The sequence below is a fragment of the Pseudonaja textilis genome, chromosome 2 (assembly GCF_049901715.1).
Source record: "Pseudonaja textilis isolate UNSWEBS1 chromosome 2, rPseTex1.2, whole genome shotgun sequence".
NCBI classification, from domain to species: Eukaryota; Metazoa; Chordata; class Lepidosauria; order Squamata; family Elapidae; genus Pseudonaja; species Pseudonaja textilis.
This window is the reverse complement of record NC_141991.1, coordinates 126873263-126897815: the sequence shown is the minus strand read 5'-3', so window position 1 is coordinate 126897815 and position 24553 is coordinate 126873263. Positions and strand designations below refer to the sequence as shown.

General features: G+C 41.4%; 1 protein-coding gene across 4 annotated transcripts in view; it reads left to right on the top strand.

The window, feature by feature from the left end:
• LARP4 (La ribonucleoprotein 4) overlaps positions 1-24159 on the top strand; it is a 38388-nt gene extending 14229 nt beyond the window's left edge. For all 4 annotated transcript variants that reach the window (XM_087925174.1, XM_026717469.2, XM_087925175.1 and 1 more), the window contains 12 exons: positions 491-627; positions 8579-8682; positions 9233-9343; positions 11334-11387; positions 12018-12227; positions 15242-15345; positions 18076-18309; positions 18402-18450; positions 19796-19954; positions 21450-21571; positions 21935-22100; positions 23518-24159. In XM_087925174.1, the coding sequence (XP_087781300.1) occupies positions 491-627; positions 8579-8682; positions 9233-9343; positions 11334-11387; positions 12018-12227; positions 15242-15345; positions 18076-18309; positions 18402-18450; positions 19796-19954; positions 21450-21571; positions 21935-22100; positions 23518-23859 (1792 nt within the window). In that variant the 3' untranslated portion in view covers positions 23860-24159. The remainder of the gene's footprint in view (positions 1-490; positions 628-8578; positions 8683-9232; positions 9344-11333; positions 11388-12017; positions 12228-15241; positions 15346-18075; positions 18310-18401; positions 18451-19795; positions 19955-21449; positions 21572-21934; positions 22101-23517) is intronic.
• The last annotated feature ends 394 nt before the right edge of the window (positions 24160-24553 follow it).

Sequence of the window (24553 nt, the reverse complement as noted above, 5' to 3'; positions counted from 1 at the left end):
AATTTCACATAATTAATGACCTAAAAGGCATAATTTTTTGGTGTGATAATGTACTCTTTGATATAGTTGATTCAGATAAATAATTGACTCCCTTTCCATTCAGGGTTTTGTTTTGTTGTAAGGTTTTGCTGTAAGATAGTCAGGAATGATATTTATAATTTAGTGTAATGCACTAATAAATGTTTGCCAGAACCAGCTTGGAACAATCTGAATGATGTGTGAGGTGGGAGCAAAGAAATACTTGAAATATTTACAGCTGTCTACGTTTTCACCCTAAATTTGAAACTATTTTTCAGTAATAATATCGGATTATATTGGTATGGTGATTCTTTAATTTGGGAATATGATCAAGATTATATTTAAAAATAATACATCCTGGGTTGTATTATTAACTGCTTAAATTGTTTCTAGGGTTAGTAGCTTAATTTATTTCAAAAATAGTATTTGTTTTTTTTTAAATTCCATAAAATGTTTATTAACTTATTTCTAGTGAGAATCTATCCAAGGATCTTTACTTGATGTCTCAAATGGACAGTGATCAATTTATTCCAATATGGACTATTGCCAATATGGAAGGAATTAAGAAACTGACAACCAATATGGATCTTATTGTGGAAGTACTAAGAGGTATATAAAAATATTTAATGTATTTGTTACCTTTACTACTATACGGTATATATCTCATTCTCATCCATGCTGCAACGAGAGTCCACGATGGGTATGACTCCTCCCTCTGATGTCATAGAGCTGAGTCTGCCACTATATAAGAAGCCAGCCCCTAGCTGGCTCCCCAGCTTTTGACTTAAGCTTCGTGTGTAGGAGGTATTGCCTCTGGAAGAAGTATAAAAGACTTTAAAGCGTTTAGAGCATTTTACAGCAAATAAATCTTCAGAAGCACAAAAACAACTTCTACACAGCTCCCGGGGATCCTGTTGAGCTGTGCTATGAGGAGAAGAGCGGGGATCCACTTTCCTGCAGCGTTGAGCCTTGATGCTGCCCGTTGGAGAAGCTGCGGCTACAGGGAGTGTTCAGCTGAGCCTTCCGTGCAGTTCTCGGCTGCAACGAGTGACGGCTTCACAGTTAATTTTAATTTAATTGGCTGCTCCACAGCTGATTTTCAGACCTCCGCTTCATTGCTTCGCAGTTGTTTCTCCGTTTGGCGGTTTGATCTCTCAGGCCTGGTAAGAGCCTAGGGAGCAAGGAGGTTACCATTTTGGGACCCAGGTGACCATTTTCTTTTGTGGAGCGGCCATTACCAGGGCCTCACAGCTTTCACTGCTCACCTGGCCCACGCAGCAGGCAGCACTCTCACTGGGGAAGCTCCCAGCACCTCTTGTGTCTGTCCTGTTAGCGAAATGGAGAGAGGAATGGCCCAGTCAGACCTCACTGGCCTGGAAGAAATTGAAGGTTCTCAAGCCCCAGTGAGGAAGAGAAGAAGGCAAAGAGGCCATTCAGCAAAAAGAGAGGCTGCCGCAAAGATCAGGGCCAAGGCCCTGCCCCCCCAAAATACTTCCAAATCTGAGCTCAGGGCTGAGAAGGAAAGGCATACTGCTTTGGAATAACAGTTTGCTAAGACACTGGAACAGATGAGAAACCAGATCCAACAGACTCCTTAGGGGAAGTCCAGGTTTGCCCAGGGATTACGACTAGGGCAGGGGAGGCTGAATCTAGCTCTGCCAGCTGTCTTTTAGCTTGGTCTCCAGAGAGGGTGGAGGAAGAAGTTTTACCCCAGGATTTAAGCAGGTTTGGGCCCAACTTCAGACAGGCTGCCTGAGGCCCAGGTCCCTCTTCCCCCAGGCCAGGTTATTCAAGGAGGCCTTAGGCCTAGACCTGAGGCGACTTACACCTCCACTGCTGCAGGCTTGCGTCCAGTGGATCCCACAGGAAGCAGGCCTGAGGATGTCGGACATGGTCTCAGTGGCCATCAGACAGGGTCTCGCTGAGGGGTTTCAGCAGTTCCTCTGCCCACCAGGGGGAGGTCAGTCTTTGGTTCCTGGTTACTCCCAAGGGGTCCAGCTCAGAGGGGTTTTTCCAGACAACAACAGTTCAATTACCAATCAGATTGGGGTGAGGATGAGGAGAGGGATTACTCCAACCCCTCTGATCACAGTCGTTCCTTCATGTCAGAGAAGGAGGAAGGGGAGCTCCGGAATCCCAATTTATCTGAAGAAGAGGGGTTTAGATCTGATCAACCCCCCTCAGCAGTGGTCTTTAAACCTCTGTTCAAACTGCTCCTGTACAAGGCCGTAATCACTGCCCAGTTAAGTCCTGAGGAGGTGGCTCCTGAACCCCAAATGGCTCCCTCTAGCCACAGTGACTCTCTTCTCAAATCTAGTTCATACAGAGGTACCCCCATCCCCTCTATAGTTTCTGGATTTGGTCAAGGAGCAGTGTGCGTCCCCGGGGGCAGAGCCTTGGCCTTCATCACACGACAGGCGTTTTTACAGTGTAGGCCCTTGGACAATGCTCTCCTGGTTCCAGCTGTGGATGCCCCAGTGGTTGCCTCGTTTTCAACTTTAGGCACCCCCACTGAGCCAGAGGATGTGCTCAAGGCAGAGGACAAGAGGTCAGAGCAAACTCTCAAGCGCACCCACCAGGCGGTAGGCAGTCTGGGCCTACCACCGATTTTAGGTCTCATCAAGACCTTAATAAAATCATTGCGGTGGTGGAATTCACGGCGGATGCTACACTAAATTCGGCCAAATTTGCATCAGGGGCCATGACATCATCGATGGTAGCTAGGAGGCTCTTCTGGCTGCAAAATTGGCAGTCTGATTCTCGCCAGAAATGGAAGCTGGCCTCCGCTTCATTTGCTGGAGAAAAGCTGACACCCTGGAGCCATACCTGGTGGAAACCAGGGATAAGAGAAAGGTTCTCTCCTCAGCGGGGAAGAAGTCAGAGTATCGTCCTGCATCATACTACCAACTTTCCTTCCATCCCGAGTCTTCTGCTCGTTTCTCTAGGCCAGAGAATGTTCCCTCTTTGTCAGGAACAACGACCTGAGGCTGCAGGCAGGCAGCAGCAGACCACCAGTAAATGGCCCTTTCGAGGAGGAGGAGGAGGTCATTTTTTCCGATGCTCTAAGTGAATCCCCTTTTTCCCCACCCATCGGAGGTCATTTGCCATTCTTCGCCTCCAGATGGGAGGAGTCAACATCAGGCGCCTGGGTGTTCAGGACAGTGAGGTCGGGTCTCTGGCTGGAGTTCCTCTCCCCACCCCCAAGTTTTTTTTTGTCTGCTGCCCGACTTCTAGGGACAGTTCAAAATGGTCCTTGATGGAATCGGCTATTCAACACATCGTGGACATCAGAGCCATTCAGCCGGTTCCAGTGGATCAACAAGGGCTTGGTTTCTACTCTAGCCTCTTTGTGATCCCAAAGGCCTCAGAGGGGTGGCGAGCCATTCTCGACCTCAAGTCTTTGAACAGATTCATCCCTCACAGGCGTTTTAAGATGCAGACCTTTTTCTAGAGAGCGTTGAGGAGAGCGATCTCTCTTCCATAGATCTTACAGAGGCATACCTCCACATCCCTATCTGGCCTCATCACCGTCAGTTTCTTCATTTTTGTTACCAGAACTAGCATTTCCAGTACCGGGCCCTGCCTTTCAGGATTTCATTGACCCCCAGAGTCTTCACCAAGATCTTGGCAGCTTCGCTTTGAGTAATCCTGGTTAGGGTCCAGTGTTACCTGGACGGCATCTTGATCCATTCGACATTGCTTCAATCCGCTCATTGCTACCTCCACATCACGCTGCAGTTCCTGCAAGACCATGGTTTTTCTATCAACTTCAAGAAAAGCCATCTTTCCAATGACCAGATTGCTTCATCTCAGGGCGATCATCTGCAAGGTCTTTTCCCCGAGTGCGGGGAGACCCTCAACAACTTCATCATTCAGATCCAATGGCAGTGCACAGTTCCCTTGTCCCACCTGTCCAAGCTCTTAGGGAAAATGATTTCCTGGATTGGCATTGTACCATGGGCCCATCTCCATGCCCGGAGTCTTCAATGGTTCCTGATGCCTTTTCAATGGGCAGGAAGCAGCCACACTTCCACCAGGGTTCAGGTTCCACCACAGATCCTTCGCTCCCTCAGGTGGTGGCAATCTCCGGCAGTCTGGAAAGGACTTCCATTCAAGGAACCAGATAGAATCCTGCTCACCACAGATGCCAGCCTCCAGGGCTGGGGGGGGCCATCTAGCCGGCGAAATAGCCCAGGGGACTTGCTCTCAGGTAGGCAGGGTCTGTCCCATTAATTGGCTAGAGCTCAGAGCCATCTTCCTAGCCCTGATGTATTTCTGGAACAGGGTGGCATGTTGTCACGTACTGGTCATAACTGACAATGTGGCCGTAAAAGCACATATCAACAGGCGGGGGGACCAGGTCCAGGGCATTGATGAGGGAAGCAGAATGCTGGGGCGGAGACTCATCTTTCCATCAGGGCGGACCACATTTCTGGGGTCGACAACACCCAGGCCGAGTGGTTGAGTCGGTCCAGAGTCGACCGATCGACCAAACCAGTCTTTATCCTTTCTTGTTCCGGGATCTGCTCTGTGGGTTCAGAACTCCAGCAGTAGATCTCTTTGCCTCTCCTCAAAACGCTCAGGTAAGCAGATTCTTCACCAGGTTTCCGACCCAGGGAGCAGAGGGAATCAACGCTTTTTGGAGCAAATGGCCTCCAGGTTTCCTCTACGCCTTTCCCCCTCTTCCGATCATTCCGGCAATCATTTGGAAGATGTTGAAGGAAAAGGCAGAGCTACTACTTCTGGCACCCCATTGACCTAGGAGACCCTGGTTTGCCGACCTGGTGAATCTGTCTGTAGCCCAGCCGTGGAGGATTCCAGCCAACAGGATCTCCCTCCATCAAGGAGCTTTACTCCACTGAGACCCTCAGTGGTTTCACTTAGATGTTTGGCGCTTGAGCGGCAATCTCTGAGGGACTCTAACCTCCCTGACAGGGTGATAGAGACTATCCAGGCTTCCCGTAAACCTTCCACTACCCACATATATGATGCTACCTGGAAGGTCTTCTGTACTTTGTGTTCTAGATCAGCCCGAGACCCCTCTTCGGCATTTGTTGCAGATGTGTTAATGTTTCTGCAAGATGGGCTAGATCAGGGGCTAGCATCTAACACTCTTAGCTGTCAGGTGGCGGCTCTGTCATCAGTGTTGCCCTGGGACAGTTACTCAACCTTATCCCACCATCCTTCAGTTCGCAGGTTTTTGAAGGGGGCTTCTAATCTCCCGCCCCGGTGGTTCATAGGTATCCCACATGGGACCTCCATAAAGTGTTGCAGGCCCTTACAGGAAGCCTGTTTGAACATCTTAGATATGTGTCTCTTCAATTTATGACCATCAAGGTGGTTTTTCTAGTGGCCATTACTTCGGGTAGGAGAGTGTCGGAGCTAGCGGCTCAGTTAGACAGGACATATGTATTTTCCATGAGAACAGAGTGGTTCTAAGGCTAGACCCTATGTTTGTCCCTAAAGTGAATTCTTGGTTTCATCAGGCACAAGACATTGTGTTGCCAGATTTCTGTCCCAAGCCACTCCATGCCTTGGAGCACAAGCTTCAAGTGGCAGACTCAGCTCTATAACATCAGAGGGAGGAGTCATACCCATCCTGACTCTCTTGCAGTATAGATAGAAAGGGCATTCTCAGGTAATTACACGAAAGCCCATTTCTTTGTGAATTCTATAGAACTATTATTCTATATGAATCTCTTGTCCTGACCTTGATATTACATACCGTGTTTCTCACAAAATAAGGCTGGGCCTTATTTTATTTTTTTTTGAGCCCCGAAAAAACGGCTAGGACGTCTTTTGGGGGTGATTTAATTTCTGCCCCCCCCCGCCCCCCCATCAGTGCCATCTCCAACAACAGCGTCTGAGTCACTCCCGCTTTTTCCCTGTCCCCATAATAACAGGAAAAAAAATTCTTTTAGGTACTTGGGAGCGCCACACGCTGCGTTTTGGTTTAATCCCGAGCGGCTGGGTGGGCATGAGAAGAGCCGAGAGAGCGTCTCTGCTGCTGCTACCCTTGGTGCTCCAGCCTCGAGCTCTCTGCAAGTTTGCAAAAGTCCCAGTGTGCAGCTGAGTTGCAGCTGTCCCTTCTCACCAGCGCCGTCTTCAACAACAGCGGCAGCAGCGGGAACCGTGGAAGTTACTGAGGCAGCTCCTCCACCCGAGAAGCAGCAGAAACGCTTCCACGGTTCCCGCCGCTGCTGCCGCTGTTGTTGGAGACGACACTGGCGAGAGAGGGGCAGCTCCAGCTCGGCCTGGACGCTTGGAATGCAGGAACGGGCTGCACACTGGGACTTTTGCAAACTTGCAGAGCCCGAGGCTGGAGCACCAAGGGTAGCAGCAGCAGAGACGCTCACTCGGCTCTTCTCATGCCCACCCAGCAGCTCGGGATTAAACCAAAACGCAGCATGCGCCACTCCCAGGTACCTCAAAATGTTTTTTTTTCCTGTTATGTGGATGGGGGGAAAAGCGGGAGCGACTCAGGCGCTGTTGTTGGAGATGGTGCTGGCGAGAGAGGCGCCCACCTGCTGACCCGGGTAAGGGAGGAGTAAGGGAGCCCTCCGTGCTCCACCATGGTGTTAGGAGCAGCTGATGTTGAGGCGTAGGTGCTCGCGGGGCACTCTTAATGGCAATTTCCCCCCCCTCCCATTTCACATGTTTTAAACTAGGCCTAAATTTGAGGGGAGGGGCTTAATTTCATTTTATGCCTAGAAAACATGCTGGGTCTTCCTATGGAGGGGAGCTATTGTTGGAGAAGCACAGTAGAAATGGATATAGAAGTATTCCTTGTTTCACAACTACAGTTGGGACCAGTAGTTCTGCCTTTAATTGATGCCCGTGACTGTTTTCCTTTTCCTTTCACCTATTCTTTGGAATGATCACTCTGGCACTTTGATAATTAGCAAGAAGGGAATTGGTGTTTTTAGTTACTTTCTTTGACAGAAAGGGGATGACAATTGGTCAGGTACAAGAGAGACTAAGTAGATATTGCTTGCTCTTCCTTTTAAGCAATCTCTGCCCTACCAAGGTGAGGGGAAAAAAAGCAATCTCTTTGGTACCTGGCCTATTTTGTCTCTCTCCTTGCAGAGCAAAGGGATTGGAGAGAAAGGGATTACAAGAGAGTTAGCGGACACACTGGACTGTTTGTGTATGTATTTAGAATTGGCACAACTGCATTCCTTTCAGTATGTATTCCCCATTGTGTGCCTGCTAATCCTCTTGTCATCCTTTCTTCCCCCATCGTTCTGAAGGTTAAAAAAAAAGGTAAAGGAATCCCTGTGGATTTTACTCTGATAGTTGTTGCTGACTATAGGAGGCAGTGCTCATTCAAGGCCATTGGGCCAGCATTGTCTGAAGACATTTCTGTAGTCGTGCTAGTATGACATCACGTAACACTATTAACTCTGGAAGGGCTGGTAAATGGAACCAACAGTTCAGGCACAGGATCACATATGCTGACTACAATGGCAACCATGTGACTGAGGCATACTCTGAAGGCATAAACTCAGACATTTGTCATAAATGCTGCTACTTGTTCAGCACTATCCTAACTTTGAATGGTTGCTGAATGAGGCAAGAGCTAAGTAAGGTTTCCCTGGATTTAAAACCAATCATTTTTCCAGTTGTCATAAAACACCCCTCCAACCACTCATAGTGGTTGCATCTCCATGATCATGCGATTTCCATTTGCATTTTTTTTCCTGACAGCTTCCCTAGAAAGTCATTGGGGAAGCCAGCAGAGAAAGTTGCAAGCTGTTGCTGCCTGCCAAGAGGATTCCCTTTCAACTCTGGGGACTGGCTGAAAGAGCTCCCTGCCAAGAATAGAATAGAATAGAATAGAATAGAATAGAATAGAATAGAATAGAATAGAATAGAATTAGGAATAGGAATAGGAATAGGATAGCTAGAAGGGACCTTAGGAACACAACTCCTTCAGCAGGGTGGAGAAATGAAGCTCACGTTCCAAAGATGCAAGCTCCATTCCCACAGTCCACCAGAGATGTTCCTTTTCACACACACGGGAGAGTTGAATTTCATCAGGATGCAAACATGGAGCTTAGATCCTGAAGGTCCAAGCAGTATTCTGCAACTCACCAGAGCAGTTTTCTTCCATGTGCAGAGAGGAGCTAATCCCAGCAGGCAGTTCTTTTGCTCTGTCTGCTTAATGACCCAGAAGATAGTTTAATGATTGCAACTGGAAATGCTGGGGTTGCAATTATTGAGTAAAGCAGTCATATGGGCTTCTTGCTTACCTGCTTTGCTGAGTGGCTGAGATTCTGGTCCCTATCCTGGTAATAAATTGAGGACTACCTGTAGTTGACCAAAGATGTATTTTCTAAAACAACTGAAATGTGCACCGATACGGAGTATTATACCCATTAATACAGAATAGTATTTTAGTGGCATACATAAAATCTGTTGTGACATTCCAACAGAAGAATGAGCAGAGTTACATACATTGAGTACAAAACAGTGACGTTGCTTTAGACTAAATTGAAATGTGAAGAGATTTTCGTCATGCTATCTCAGTGTATTTCAAACAGAATTCTGTTTAATTTAGCTTCTCCTATAGTCCAAGTGGATGAGCAAGGAGAGAAAGTTAGACCAAATCATAAACGTTGCATTATTATACTTCGTGAGATCCCTGAAACCACACCAGTAGAGGTAAGAGGTGTCTTTTAAAATTTATTACAAATAAGACAATGTGAAAACGTTCATTTGCAAGACAATAACCAATAGGTTAAAGTAGTGTTTATATTTGATAAAGTTTGCAATTGAGATATGGTAATGTATTTGAGCTACATCTTGGTTTTGAGCTAGATTTGAGAGAATAGAAATGTTTGGCAATGATTATATTTTTAAAATATCGGTATTGTTTACCGGATACTTATACAAGTATCTCATGCCTTTTTAAACAGGTATCACATCAGCATTGCTAGTTATAAAGAATAATGACTTTTTCTTAGCTGTTACTAGAATGTAAATTGTTTTTTTTTTAAATGTTGATTTGCTAGGCAAATTATTGATTTGGAAAGTCACAGAATGATTTTATATACTTAATATTAACCATTGTTTGGAAACTAAAATGAAAACAGTAATTTTCAAATTATTGCTGCAGAAATTAAAATCCCCTCCAGCATGGATAGGATTTTTTTAAAACATAATTGTTAACATAATATAATTCACTGAAATAGTCCTTATATATTTAATCCAGGAGGTAAAAGCACTGTTTAAGAATGAAAGCTGTCCCAAAGTTATAAGTTGTGAATTTGCTCACAATAACAACTGGTACGTTACATTCCAGTCAGATACTGATGCGCAGCAGGTAAGAATATCATGTGTTCTGAATTTCATTGCACTAATAAATTTATCTTGTTCTAGTGTCTAGGGTAGTGTCGACCTACACTTAACCAGTAGCACATATACATGTTCTTGCTATTTTCACCCTCAAACATGTGTCTCATACAGTTAATCTGAAAGTGGTTGGAAATATTTTGGTGTTCATTCTCTTCAATGTGGCAAGAAATCATTTTGTTGTCCAAAGCTTGCAATTGGAAATACAAACTTAATCAAGGGTTCTTCTCTTCATAGAAATCCTTTTGTTAAACAGGCACATTGAATCTTAGATTCTTTCAGCATTTCTACAGACTGCTGCTCTTCAAATTAGGTTTATAAGGTTTCTGCAGATCTACAGATGTGCTGGAATTTGCAGCTATGAAAATGAAATTATTTAAAACTTGGTCAAATCAAGACTTTTGTTAAACCAAGCAAAACAAAACTCCCATTTCTAGGAAATTTCCTTGCTGTATTAGAATCCTGTTTGATGTGACCTGTTGTATTTTGTACTTTCTTTGAATCTCACAAATAGCTGTAGGTCTGTGTAATTTCATTCTGGAATTTTCTCTAGTTTTGTTGAAAAGTAGTAGCCCTTTCCCCTTAAACTAGATATCTAAAACCAAGTTCACCAAAATTCTTTGTTCTGATGACCTTGTGAAGGTCTTTTGTTTTACATTTTGGTCTGAGATTTTTCTTATATTCTCTAAAAGCAAGCAAAATAACCTGTGTCAGAATCTGTAGTTTTAAACTGATTATTGGTTATCTCTCCCATCCCCCAGATATCTAGTCTTGCTTTGGAGAAATCATGCTTTTTATCATATTTGCTTACTACAAATGTATGGGGTCAATTACTTTGACTCTATCCCTAGTTTACAGGGTTCCAACCTCCACTCATACCTACTTCCAATTTCCCCAAAATCATGCAAAATGGTAAAGCGTTTCAAATCTGAAGTTGTCTGCACTCCATTTGGGCCATACTATCCAAGCCTAGCAACCAGCAGCTCATTCATTGCTGTTTAATCCTACCTAAGACTCCCTGATACCTTTTATCAAGCAAAAAAATCTCTTTCCTCCACCTTCAGTATTCCAAAAGCTAAGGACATTGATGATTGCAAGCAGCTCGGTGATTGTAAAGAGTCAGTAAATGGCAGAAGATGTGTCACTGCACACACTGCTATTTACCAAAAGTCCAAATGAAATTCTTCCTGTCCAAGGTGACAGCTATGGTTTCTTCATTTCCACTGATCCATTTGGTACCTCTTCCACTTTCTTTAGCCCTCATGTTCACAGCAAGAACAATTTGTGTTCATCTGAAATGTGAAATTAGGAGAACTTCCGAACAGGTTGGTGTTGAGAGAGACCTTACTCAAAGGACTATACCGTGCCTGAATGTCCGACTATACAACTTCTATGTAAAATGTGATGTATCTCCCATTCAGTTTGGTGAGATATGTGCTCAATCTCAGACACAGTGCTGGTTCTTCCTTTGGTAGAATTGCGCCTTCCTTTGCCCTTTCCTCTGCCATTGGGTAAGCTCTCTAATCTGCCATTGCTCAGCTAGAGAAAATTCCAGAACTTTCAGATGCATTAGTTTTGAACACACTGATGACTTTGAATTTCAGTTAAAAGTAAACTAGCTAATGTTTTATAATTTTTACCTGTATATTGTTTTGCACAGGACTTTATTTCTGGGATGTGATTCATAACTTTAAAGAAAATTATTGTGCTTTTTAAAAAGAAAAATCTACACATGATTTTTGAGAAAAGATTTGTTTCAGAAAAAAATGGGAAAGTAAGGTGGTGTGTAATTTTCTTAATGTTTTAATAAATACAACAAAATTGAAATGTTGCAGAAGTAACAAAAGAGTGCTGTAGAGTTACTTATATTTCAGCTTGAAATTGATCCTGGAAGTTTTTTTTAATGTTTTTGACAATGCTGTTATACTGATCTGTCATTGGATGTTTTTATATCTGTACAGGCTTTTAAATATTTACGGGAAGAAGTTAAAACCTTTCAGGGCAAGCCAATAATGGTAAGCTTTATTATTTGTATGTATACCTCAAGTTATAGTTTAATACTTAAACAGTAAGTTACACTTAAAATTTCTTAATCATTATTAGATTTTCATTGGTATGATTATCATAACCTTTATGTTTGTCTTTCTATAGGGTGTCATAGATATAATATTTTGAAGCACCAACTTTAGTTCTGGTTTAATTCAAAGTTAACTGTGTTACAGTTAACTGTGAATAAGACTACAAAGGATTATTTCTGATATAGTTTTGTGGCAATTTTAATTGCAAGAGTAATCTTATGGTAAAATCTTAATAACATTTGAACATGAGAGACTAAAAAAAAGAAGAAATATTTGTTCCAGACAGTGATTGAAAAGTGTATCTGTTAAACTGAACTGCAGTTGCTTCCAAGACATTCTGCAAAGTGGCTCAGCAAAGAATCTAAGTTGGTTGCAGAAATAGTCAAGAACTAATTTGAATTGGCATTTTTAATTGCAGATCCCAAAATTTTAACAAAAGGTAAAAAAAGTAAAGCTACAGACAACCTGTTAGGAAACAGATAAAATACAAATAGTAACATTTGTATCCTGTAACAGTCTTTATATTTGGTATGATAAATATAGCCTAGTTTAAATTTTCTTACACAGGCCAGGATAAAAGCCATCAACACATTTTTTGCAAAGAATGGTTACCGGGTAGTGGATTCCAGTGTTTATGTTCAACCGGTTCAAACACAAGCACAGTTTGCCTCACCACTGTTCATGCAGCCTATATACAGTCCTCAACAGTACTCCATCTATAGTATTGTGCCTCAGACATGGTCTCCAAACCCTGCACCTTATTTTGAAACACCCCTGGTAAGTATGTTTGTGCTTTGCAGTGTTTGCTTCAAAAGATATAACTGTGGTCTTAAATAATACCAAGTCCCCTGTCCTGTAATGAATGTCATTTGACCCTCCTACAGCATTAAATTGATGTTGGAATGGCATATTCCGCTTTTTGCTGCTTGGGAATTGGAACACTGATAATTCCAGGGAATTATACATAGACAATAGAAAATAGAATATATTTATGTTTATATTTATTTTTTTTCCAAATAGAAAATATTTATGCTTATAACTAAGTGGGTTTTCCAGAAGTGTCAAACCATATAGATTGGCAGTGCAACTATTTGGCAGACAAAAGCGTTCTTCACAAATTCAGGATGATACTCTGAAACTAAAATACAGTAGCATAAATTAATCATTATCAAATATATAAAACAACTATTTTCATTACAAGTAGTCCTCGACTTACAATAGTTCATTTAGTGACTGTTCAAAGTAACAACAGCACTGAAAAATGTGACCTGCAACCAAGATACGACCTTTGAAGCATCCCCATGGTCTTGTGATCAGAATTCAGATGCATGCAACTGGTTCATATTTATGATTGTTGCTATGTCCCAAGGTCATGTGATCACCTTTTGCAACCTTCTGACAAGCAAAGTTGATGGGGAAGCCAGATTCACTTAACAACCAGGATACTAACTTATCAACAGCAGTGATTCACTTAACAACTGTGGCAAGAAAGGTTGTAAAAAGGGGCAAAATTCACTTAACAAATGTCTTACTTAGCACCAGAAATTTTGGGCTTAATTGTGGTTGTAAGTCGAGGACTACCTATATTGGTAGAACTCTAATAGAAAATAACGTCAGCTGTGTATTAATAGTGAATATAATGAAATGCAGTTTGCATTGTTCTAATTTTATATTTTTGAACTGTTTTAAATATTTGAACTCCAGGGTTGTTGATTCCGAAACAAGCTTGTGTTTCGTGAGCAGGTGTTTATTTTAAATGATAATCTGATTTGCATTTAACTTTAGACTGCATTGCTATATCAATATTTTTTAAGAAATATTTTCCAAAAGTAATAAATTGGAGAACACCTCCAACCAATGCATAGGCATCCAAGTTTATATTGTAACAACAATTATTGTAGAAATTATATAGGTGTAAAACATATAAGTACTCATTGATTTTAACTCTAATGGGCCCCACAATTTATGTTGTAAATCATGACAGTTAGCAGCTGTGTGAAAAAGTCCTGCACGCTTTGCAGTTTACAGTTTATGACATTTTTTGGATAGGCCATTGATTTTATGATATTTTATGCTAACTGCTATGCAAATATTGTTATATTTAAATAAATACTGGTGGTTTTTAAGTGAAAAGCATAAGCTTTTTGCAATTTGGTGCTGTTTGGATGGGGATTGTGAACTTTCTTGCATGCTTACAATGCATGCTTACAATAACTATGAAAACAGATTAACTGATGCATACCCAGTGGCATATGTGCTGCAATTACTAAGGCCGATGCTAGTATTTGGTTAACATTTTTATTGTTTGTGGCCCTGAAAAGGACCATTTAGGTTAACTAAACATGGTTACCAATACGAAATTGGCTAGCCCTAATTGCTTATCACCAGGCGGCATCGCTTCCGCATAGACTGTACAGTATGCCAAGCGGACCAACGAACAGTGGGCCAAGGTCACCGTCAATGAGGAGAGCAATTTCTACTTGACTGGCAATCAGTGCAATAAGTATGTCAGAAGATTTCCAGCTGAAGGATTTAGGCCGTACTGCTTGAATCTATTTGTGAAGCATCCATTGCACATGATTTTCTGGGGCTGTATCGCTGCTTCTGGTATTGATCGGATACAAATCATGCAAGGAATCATGAATTCCAAGCAGTATGTTGAAGTCCTGGAAAAGGCCATGCTTCCTTCAGCTGAGCAACTTGTAGCGAAGGACTTTTACTTTCAGGATGACAATGCTCCTTGTCATCGAGCCAAGTCTGTCCAGCAGTGGATGAAGAAGCATGGTGTTTGACTCCTGGATTGGCCAGCTCAGAGCCCGGATTTGAACCCAATTGAGAACTTGTGGGCCAAGATTGCTTATGAAATAAGCAAGAAGCATCTGAAGACCAAACAGGAGCTGATTGAATCCATTATTACAGCCTGGCACCACATTGTCACCAAAGATCCCATGCAGAGGCTTATACAGTCCACCGAAGCGATGCCGTCTGGTGATAAGCAATAAGGGCTGGCCAGTTTCATATTAGCAACCATGTTCGGTTACCTAAACAGTCCTTTTCAGGGCCACAAACAATTAAAATGTTAACAAAATACTAGCATCGGCCTTAGTAATTGCAGCACATATGCCACAGGGTATGCATCAGTTAATCTGTTTTCATAGTCATTGTAAGCATGCAAGAAAATTCACAACCCCCATCCAAACAGCACCAAATTGCAAAAAACTTATGCTTTTCATTTAAAAACCACCAGTATTTATTTCAATATAACAATATCTGCATAGCAGTTAGCATAACATATCATAAAATCAATAGCCTATCCAAAAAATGTCATAAACTGTAAACTGGAAAGCTTACAGGACTTTTTCACACAGCTGTGTAAGTCAGGGCCCTAAAGTGACCAAATTAATTGTATGGTTGTTTTTGCAACAGTCTTCATGCTAATGCTGTGGTCATAAAGCAAATCCATTCATTTCTATGGGTGGTTTTTGTTAGAAACCAGCAAACGCTTTGCAGTCACATGACCCTGCAATGCTGTAACTAGCTATAAAGGTATGCCGGTTTCCGAGTACCTGAAATATGGTCTTGTGACCATGGTGGGAATACGCTGTCAGAAGTCCAGAATGGGATTATAAGTAGATTTTGGAGGATTCTATTGTAACCGTGATCTTAAGCAAGAAGGACTACTTGTACTTCCTTGGTTTTAGCTGTGCAGCTGTTACAATTGCAGTTCTGAGAATTTGTATTCAGTTATGTGATTCCAGTGAACCTCATGATATATGTCGTGCTTACTTCAGGCTCCGTTTCCGAATGGTGGATTTCTGAACGGCTTCAGTTCACCAAGTTCATACAAGACAAACACTGCAGCATTGAGTATAGGTCGCCCATTCCTTAGAAATCGGTAAGAAAGTTGGCACCAACGTTTTTGGAAAGTAAAACATCTTCTATGTTTATATTGGAGAATCACCAAACTGGTTCAATAAAAGAGTGTGGTCATTTTATCTATGCTCATAAGTGAATTCCTGTCAACTCCTCCTTCAATTTCATATCTGTATTATGTTTTCTTTAGTTTTATATTTTATTTTCTTCATATCTAAAAGAAGTAGTTTTACTAAAATCTACAGGAAATTTAGTTGGGTTTTGAGACTGACAGCTGCAAAAAAAAGGCCCTTTGTTTTGGGGAGTTTTTTGGTCTGCATTTGTTTTAATCTAAAACTAACTTCATTTCTTTTTAGTTAATTTTGTTAGTTATGATATCCAATCATTCTTTTCTTTCTAAGTATGTTCTGACAACATGTCATTTCAAGAAAATATTTTTGAAATATTTTTTTCTTGAACTGAAAACTCTATTTGCTCATTGCTTATAAAATTTGTTTTCTTATTTTCACTAAAAAGTCGTTTTTCACAGCTATGGTAATTATTGGTTGCATTATTTTGCAATTCTAACTGTTTACCAAAATCCTGGTGTCATTAAGGCAGGCTTAAATGAAACAGAATGAATAAATAAATAAATGGTGGCAGCAAGAAAATAACACCAGTTTTTATACAAACTGTCCTCAGTTCAAGACAGAACTTCAGTAAAGCAATTAGAAACCTATACTCACATTTTTCAGTTTGAGAGTGCTACACATAAGCTTGGCAGTTCCCTACCCATGTATATCATTCAAGTTTAATCATAGAATTGTTTGTTTTGGACCAAGAGTTTTAGTGGATTGGAACAGGGGAGAAATCCCAGAATGTGCCAAATAAGTATGTTAAACTTTTGGGAGACAAATATTCCTGTGATACTGTAAGGTCAAAGCATTTTTTTTTTTTTGGACAACTTGGCAGAGGCCTTTTTTAATGCAGTGATGTGCTATTTCAGATCTACTTAAGAATCCTTGATGAAGGATTGGAACTTCTTAAGGAGGAAGAAATATATTTGTTTTGTTTTATCCTGTGTACAGATAGTCCTTGACTTATGATCACATTTGAGCCCAACATTTCTGTTGCTAAATGAAATATTTGTTAAGTAAATTTTGCCCCATTTTATGAACTTTCTTGCCATAGTTAAGTGAATCACTGCAGCTGTTAGGTTAGTAACATGGTTGCTAAGTGAATCTGGTTTTCCATTGCTTGTGAGAAGTTTGCAAAAGGTGAACACATGACCCTGGGGCATTGCAAATGTCATAAATATGAACCAGCGTCCAAATTTTTATCGTAACCATAGGAATGCTACAATGGTTGTGTGAAAAAATTATGACTATTTTGTCAGTGCTGTAGTAACTTCAAAGAGTTACTAATGAATGGTTGTAAGTCAAGAACTACTTGTACTTGTCTATCAACAATAAGTTTCATATTATACCACTAAATAGGGATAGTAGGGAGATAGAGATGCTTGGTTGTCTAAAATTTAGATAATTGTCCAACCCACAAATGAAAAAAAGGAAGCATTTGATGATTATTCCTTAAATTCAACTCTTAACTAGAAGAAAAGAAAATGAAATAAATATGAGAATATTTATTTGAATTTAGAAAGAAATGGACAAGGTTGTAAGCTAAAATGGGGAGTGTTTATGTAACTGGAAAATGTGATATTGCATACCTGTAGGGTCATCATTCTGCTCCCACGTATTTCCTCTGGAAAATAGGCCCTAGCATCTTTTTACACTTGTGCAGGCACCTGCCCATTATGTCTGGTCATTTGTGCCATGGCCGTGAGGCGTGCCCCACGTGCCCTGCACTGGCTTATCTCGGGACCTCTGGGCCAGGCCGTTCACACCCCGACACCTAACTTGCAGCAGCAGCACCGGTGGCCATGTGCAACAGGAGTCCATGTGGCCACCGGACCACTTCTTCTGCTTGCTCATGGCTGCAATGGAGCAGGAGGCCAAGTGGTGTGCTCATCCTGTGAGGGGTGGATGGCCTGGTTGCAGGTTCCCTGAGGTAAGCCGATACAGGGTGCATGGGGCTCCACTCCTGCCTCACAGTGGTGGCATTGGCATGCCACGTGGGTTCCTGCCCCACCGCGAACAAGCAGAAATAGGCCTCCTTTACCTGGGGGTGTGGTGGAATACAACACCCCTCAAAATAAGTCATAGTGCTTATTTTGGATCCCAAAAGAAAATAATAGCCAGTTTTATTTTCAGAGAAACATAGTGTATGCTCAGTGTAATCTCTTTTAACATCCATAGCAATATACTTGCCATCCATACAGTCTTGTTTACTTGATTGAAGAGTTGTAACTTAAAGTGCGTTGCCTGAGGTGCAAGAAATAGTCTTTCAATGGGAAGCATTTTTGAAAATTGTTAGATTTACTGCATATTTTTCTATTTTTATTGAAATCCCATTTATATTTTATGATCCATTTATATATGATACTGATCTCTCCCTCCCCCCCTTGTGTCTCTCTCTCCTGTCTCAAGAATAAGTTTGTAATACATTTAAATTGTGGTTGGATAGTATCATTGAGGAATTGATTTAGAGAAATGTGCTTGGCAGTTCTTGACAAACAGATCTATGTAGTTAAAATCAGCAAAAAGTTATTGGCACATTTCCTTGATTCTTAAGACATCAACTTCCTCAGCTCTCTAGGGAAATTTATTTGTGTTGTGGCAGGAATTTATTCACTTGTTTTTATATGTCAATCCAGTATGAAGTCTCATTTCCGGTTGACAAATAGCTCAGAACACTCATCAGAAGGACCCTCCACACACAGTGCTGTTTCAGTAGGTGATGGACACTTGCATAGAACCACTTTACGGAATTTTCAGCCAGAGCGGCAAACAAGTACACTATCAGGACATCAAGAGCCAAGCTACACACAGAAGGAGCCTCAAATTACTCACGTAGAACAAAATGGTGATTATGGCATGGGAAGAGGCAGGTAAGGTCTTCATATTATGATGTCATTAATTCATATCACATATTAATAAACATAATACATATTCACAGAAGCTTTTCTTTGCTAATTTGCAGAAGAAACATTTTCAGAGGTCGGAGGAGACGGGAAGATGACAGGCTATCAGTAAGTGTTTATTTTTACTGTAGTTGTATCAGTCACCAACAGTTGAGAGTGATGATGGTGTCTTTTGGTGCCAGAAAACCATGCTGACATCATGTATGTGAATTCGAAAAAAAAACCTTACAATGTAAACTATTTTGCACTTTAAATTGGACTATAATAAGAATTCAGGCAAACTAATTTTCAGAAGTATCACATACCTTAGTTTTTCTGTTTGTTAAATTGTCATTTATATGGCTGCAGAAATATCACATAAACAAAAAAATCATCTTACATGTGTTTGAAGTTACGATGACACCCCCAAAAGGTGATCATGTGATAGTGGTGATCATGTGACTCCGGGCTGCTGCAACCATCATAAATACTGGTTTCCAAGCACCTAAATGTTGATCATGTGATCTTAGGGACGCTGTCTGTCATAACACCCCTCCAATCTAGCTAGAAATGCCATCACAAAGAGGCCTCAAAGAAAGCCAGGTCTCCAGCTATGTAGGACTTCAGAGTTGATCATCGCCAGTTCCAGGCCATGATGCAGTCACTGGAACTAGGCCCTCCGGCTCTTTGCCACCAGTGGCACTTCCCTCCAGCCTTCGCCCAAAGCCCCACACTATACTGAAGCAGACTCCAAGTCAGAATTTCTGCCCCCTTCCAACCCACACAAAAAGACCCCCAAGTGGGAGAGTCTCTGCAGCAACACAATGTTCGTTGAACGTATCCATCCCAAGGGCCATAGTTTGAGGACCCGTGATTTAGTGCAATATAAAAAATGCAAATGTTTTTTCTGCGAACCATCAAAATTTTCTCACCAACCACCAGTTGGTGACTGCTGCTCTGGTGGAAACAAACTTGCAAATAGTGCAGTTGGAATATTAGTGTTATATATCAATGTTGGGTTGTCCTGGTTAATAGTAATTTCATTGTATACTAATTGTAGTTCTAGGTGGTCTTTAAAAACAGCCTCACGTAGATTGCTTTAAGTAATCCTCTGTTAGGGACCAAGGCCATGAATGACTAGTCAGCATTGACTATTCTAAGTTTGACATCTCTGCATCACCAAAGCTGGGCAGAGACCCTCCTTATCATAGCTTTGACTTGCTTCATTAAGAGCAGTGCATAGCCTGTTGGCATAACAGCTGCCAACACAAGCTCATCTAGAGCTATAGCAAGTAATGTCCTAGAGTCAATCAGCTTTTGAATCTTCAGCTATTCCAGAATTGCCAATGTAAAATTGCTCCCTAATAATTGGGATTGGATACAAATTGGATACAAATGTCTGATGGCATTCTCTAGTTTTTGCAAGTAAGATTAGTGAGAATAATACATATTAACCTGCTACTTCTTTTTTTAGCGACCTCAGGCTTCAGTTGAAACCAAGACTTTGACACCAAAGTTTGACTTGCTAGCCTCAAATTTCCCTCCATTACCGGGCAGCATGATAAAAACACAAGGAGATCCTGTTCTGGAGAATAGGATGTCAGATATAGTTAAAGGAATAAGCAAAGAAAAGGTATTTAGTTGTATTTTTTTCACATTCTCTCTCAATTTTAATCTTGCATTTCATTATTTCATTATTTATCACTATATTATTTGACAATGTTAAGCATGCTTAATTCATCGCTACTACATTTGCTTGAATCCAAACAATAACTGTTGTTTACATTACCTTAGGAACAAGAGCAAAACTAATAGCTTTTGCAAAAGTGCTTTTTGCTAAATTTATATATATGAATATATTGTAAAATTCAAGAGATTAAAGCTTTAGTACATTCTGAGCTTGCACCAGTACAGTATAGGAAAATGAAATTTTATTCTAAGGTGTTCTCACATCCAGCAATAAGCAAAAAATGTTGAAAAAACGCGGCTTACAGTTCTTCAGCCGCAGACTACTGCCCAATAACAAATCTCAATTGGAACCTGCAACTTTGTTGCTAAGTGACATAGTTGTAATTGAAATGTCTTATAAATGTGCATAACTTGTCTGTTCTGCTGCACTTGTTAAGTAAATTACCTGCAGTTGTTGAACGCAACAAGATGTAAGTGTGACTTACCAACTGCTGGCTTTCTCAGTGACTTGGTGTGTGAGAGGCTGGCTGTGAAGCTTGCAAATGGTGATCATGTGGCTGCAGGAGACTGCAATACTGCCGCTTTCTTATCAAAGCCACCTTGTGCCATTCTGTAAGTGAACATCATTCCTGCTGTGCTTCAGAAGCCTTTCTCCAAACATGTGAGTCTTGGAGATGAGGTTTTTGAAGCACCTCAAGAACAGGCTCCATTCTTGCAGGTCCTATCCTAGTGCTGGAGGCTGTGAGGAAGGAACCAACTCTGATATAGCTTACCAAGACTGAGCAGCTGTGAATATTAGAGTCCTTTATATTTTTTTAAAAAAACTATTGGCCTATCTGGGCGTCTTATAGTTACATAAAATCTAAAACACGAAAAGTTAAAAACAAACATTAAAACCAAAAACATATGGGGAAGGGCGAGGGCAGAGTGGGCTCTGTTATTAATCAACCACCTCCTTTGCACTGATCCTCCACTGGAGCCCCAAGCCAACTGGCACAGCCATGTCTTTGGCCCTTACAAAAGGATAGGAGGGTTGGGGCCCATCTCACACTGGTGGTCAAGATGTTCCGGGGGTCAGGAGTAACAGCTGAGAAGGCCCTCCTCATTTCCCCAATCCCATTGCTTTCCTGTCTTCAATTTTAGATGGGGCTGCACTAGGCCTTAAGATAGGGTTGATGGAGCCCCTTGTTCTTTTTTATTTATTTTTTTGTTATTGAGCCTTGCTCATATTTGTGATTTGTTCCCTCTTTTTTTGTTATTGCGCTGCCAACTTAGATCCTTGCTACTCTGGCAATAATAATTTGTCTATCCTTGATCTCAATGCTGTGAGGTGGCTTCTGGCCTATATGATATCTAATTTTCCTTTTCTGTAATAACACAAGTTTAGTTTTTAATCTGTATTTTTGTAAACATTCTTCCTTCCATTTTGCTCTATTTAGGAAAACAAAGATTTGACAGTTAGTTGTCTAACATCCACTCAGGAAGAGCAGCAGGGCCAAAGTGTTGTTCAGCCTGTCACGAATGCCAGTTCTCCCTATGGGATTGATCTTCCGGGATTAAGGTATGGAGATTGATCTTCCAATTACAAGTAATACCAGTAATTATTTTGTATAGCAAGAGAAGCACAAATACATTTTGTGTGTTTTAGTTCTATCACCAGTAACATTGGTAATATTTTATTTTCTCCTAACATAAACCCCAGACAGAAAATACTATGCAAGTTTGATTCCTTTTGAAAATTTTAATTCAGGTAGCTGAACTGAAAGCATGAAACAAAAGTCATTGTTGCGTTTATTTCCAAAGCAGAAACTCAATGTGTTCGAAAACGTCTGTATGCTTCAAAGCAATTCATTTTTGTTATTTTGTTTTTAAAACATTTTTGAATATGCAAGATGTCACACAATTCTGTTAATGGTTTTTCTAGTGCCACTCAGCAAGAGAAAAAACTAGATGTTCATGTGCATAAGGAGGCTGCAAGTCAGACTTCCCCACCTTCATCTGTATGCCCCCCCAGTACTGTAAAATCACCCAGGACAAATACCACTTCATCCACAACCAATGCAAACCCAATGCCTGCTGTAGTGATACAGGTAAGGTACTGCTTTAAATCGTTTTTGTTAGTTTTAATAAACCACCTTCCAGGTATAACAGAGGTACAGAATTTAATCTTTTAAAAAACCTGAAATAAAAATGTCAGACTCATTTGGATGAAAATGGTAGAACAAATATAAGGAGTCCTTGACTTATGACCGTAATGGAGTCCGCCCATTATAGTAGAAAGTCCTGATTGTTGTTAAGCAAGGTGACCGCATGATTTTCTTGCTTAACAATCACCATTACTGTTCTCCTGAACAAGGATCATTTAGTAGAGAACCTGGAGGGGGGCATTTGGGGTGAGCAAAGCCCTTGAAAGCCCCTTCTAGGGCCACCTGCCCTAGGCTTTTCAAGGTCCTACCCCGCCCCAAGGTACCCTGTACTTTCAGACCCTGGACCTACTTTCCTACTCTACTGGGTCCCCACAGGGTTTGGGACTCACTGGGTCCCACACACCCTCCTCCCCAACCCCCATCACCGATTATTTGCCATCTAAAGCAGGGGTCCCCAACCACCGGGCCCCGGACCGGTACGGGTCCGTGGATCATTTTCTACCGGGCCGCCAGTTTGCTGGGTGCCGCCATCTTGTTTTGATGAGAAAGTGCTTCCAGGTGAGCTTTTCCAATTGGAAAGCGGCGTTTGGGTCCTGAAGGAATCCTTGCGCCTTACTTTCATCGAAGTGGGGGGGCGGCTTCGAACAAAGAGCCGTCCCGATGGCGGAGGAGATTAAGAAAGCACAAAAAAGGTACAAAGGAGGAGTTGAAGGTGGGGAGAAGCGGGGGACGGCTGGCTGTCCGGTCGCTCGGCTCGCCTTGCCATGCATGCTGATGCCGGTACCGGGCCGCAGATCATTTTGTGATGCCAGTACCGGGCCGTGGCACAAAAAAGGTTGGGGGCCACTGATCTAAAGAACTCCTGAGCTCACATTGGAAAAGGAGAGTAGGCTGCTCCACACACACACACCACCACCCCAGCATCCCCAGGTAGCACCATTTTTAGAATGGTTGCAACATGGTGGCCACTCTGAAAATGATACCCACTTCCTGGATAGTGCCATGAAGCCCTGCAGGTATGCTGAGGAGCAGAGCAGCCTGCTCTCCTTTCCCAACATGATCTCTGGACTATGTAGGAAGGCTCTGTGGTGCAGCAGCTTCTTCCAGAAGAAGAATCTGCCTGGATGTTGTTCCCATGACCTTGGGGTTGCTGCTGGAATTGTAACTTTGAAACTCAGTTGTAAGTAACTTTTCCAGGATCTGCCATAACTTCAAACAGTTGCTAAGCACTTAGTTATAAATTAGGGAGTAACTACATACAATTGCTTTAATATAGATTTAATTTTAAATTGTCACTAGCATATATGCCCCTTGATTTGGTTATATTAGAGGCATACTAAAGCATTTTTCTTTTGGTAAGGAACCTCGGAAGCTCAGTTATGCTGAGGTCTGTCAGAAACCTCCAAAAGAAGTACCTTCTGTTCCTGCTCAGCCACTTAGGGAGCTGCGTTCTAATGTAACCTCCCCTGCAAAAACAGAAGAAAATGGCACCCATGAGAAGGCTGGAGAGAAGACACATGAAAAGTCAGAAGGACGGGTGAATGACTTGGCTGTTTTCAGAGGCAATGGGCCTCCCAAAGGAGCTGCAGGAAAAATCAGGGAACAGAGGCGCCAATGTGGACGTAGGTCTTCTCCTCAGGGAGCGCCTCGGCGAGTTGGCAAGGAACAGTATATGCCACCGCGATCACCAAAGGAAAATTGATCAAACTTTTTATTTAATCAGAACTGTGAATTAAAGAGCAGTAGAGGAGAAACTGGCCAGCTCAAGAGAGATATCAATATAGGAAAAGTGGACAATAAATTGAAGAGCACAGGGTTTGCAATGTGAGAGAGCTTAAAGGGATCCCAATATTCATCTCGAAGTGATACAAAATGCTGGAGAAATAGAATCAATATAAATATGACAAAGATTATAATTTTTGTAACTTTCTGTTTTTAATTTCCTGTTTGAATTAGATTTTTGCATTAAGAACTAGCTTATTAAAGATGAGGAACAAATACACATATTAGCATGTTTCTTACTTGAAGAGGGGGCAAATATTTTTTTTTTTTTGAAAAAAAACTGTAAAAGTTATAAATTACTTCTAAAAATCTATTTAAGGTATGGCTTGTAAGATGTCATGTATGCCATTAATGGCCTTGCATTACAATTCAGCCCCAAAACTGACATGCTTGGTCAGTATGAATGAGTGTAGCCATATTACCTGTTATGTCATGATTTCGTCACTGATGATAATTGATTGTACTACTGTAGGATTTTGTGTTTTGGAAATATAGTCTTTGACTTTACTAATTTTGGTCAGCTTTTAAAACTATGATTTTACTCGAGTATGCAAACAGCAAGATTAGTAAACAAGAAATAGTGGGTAAGATTTTAATTTGTTCCAGCATTTTCT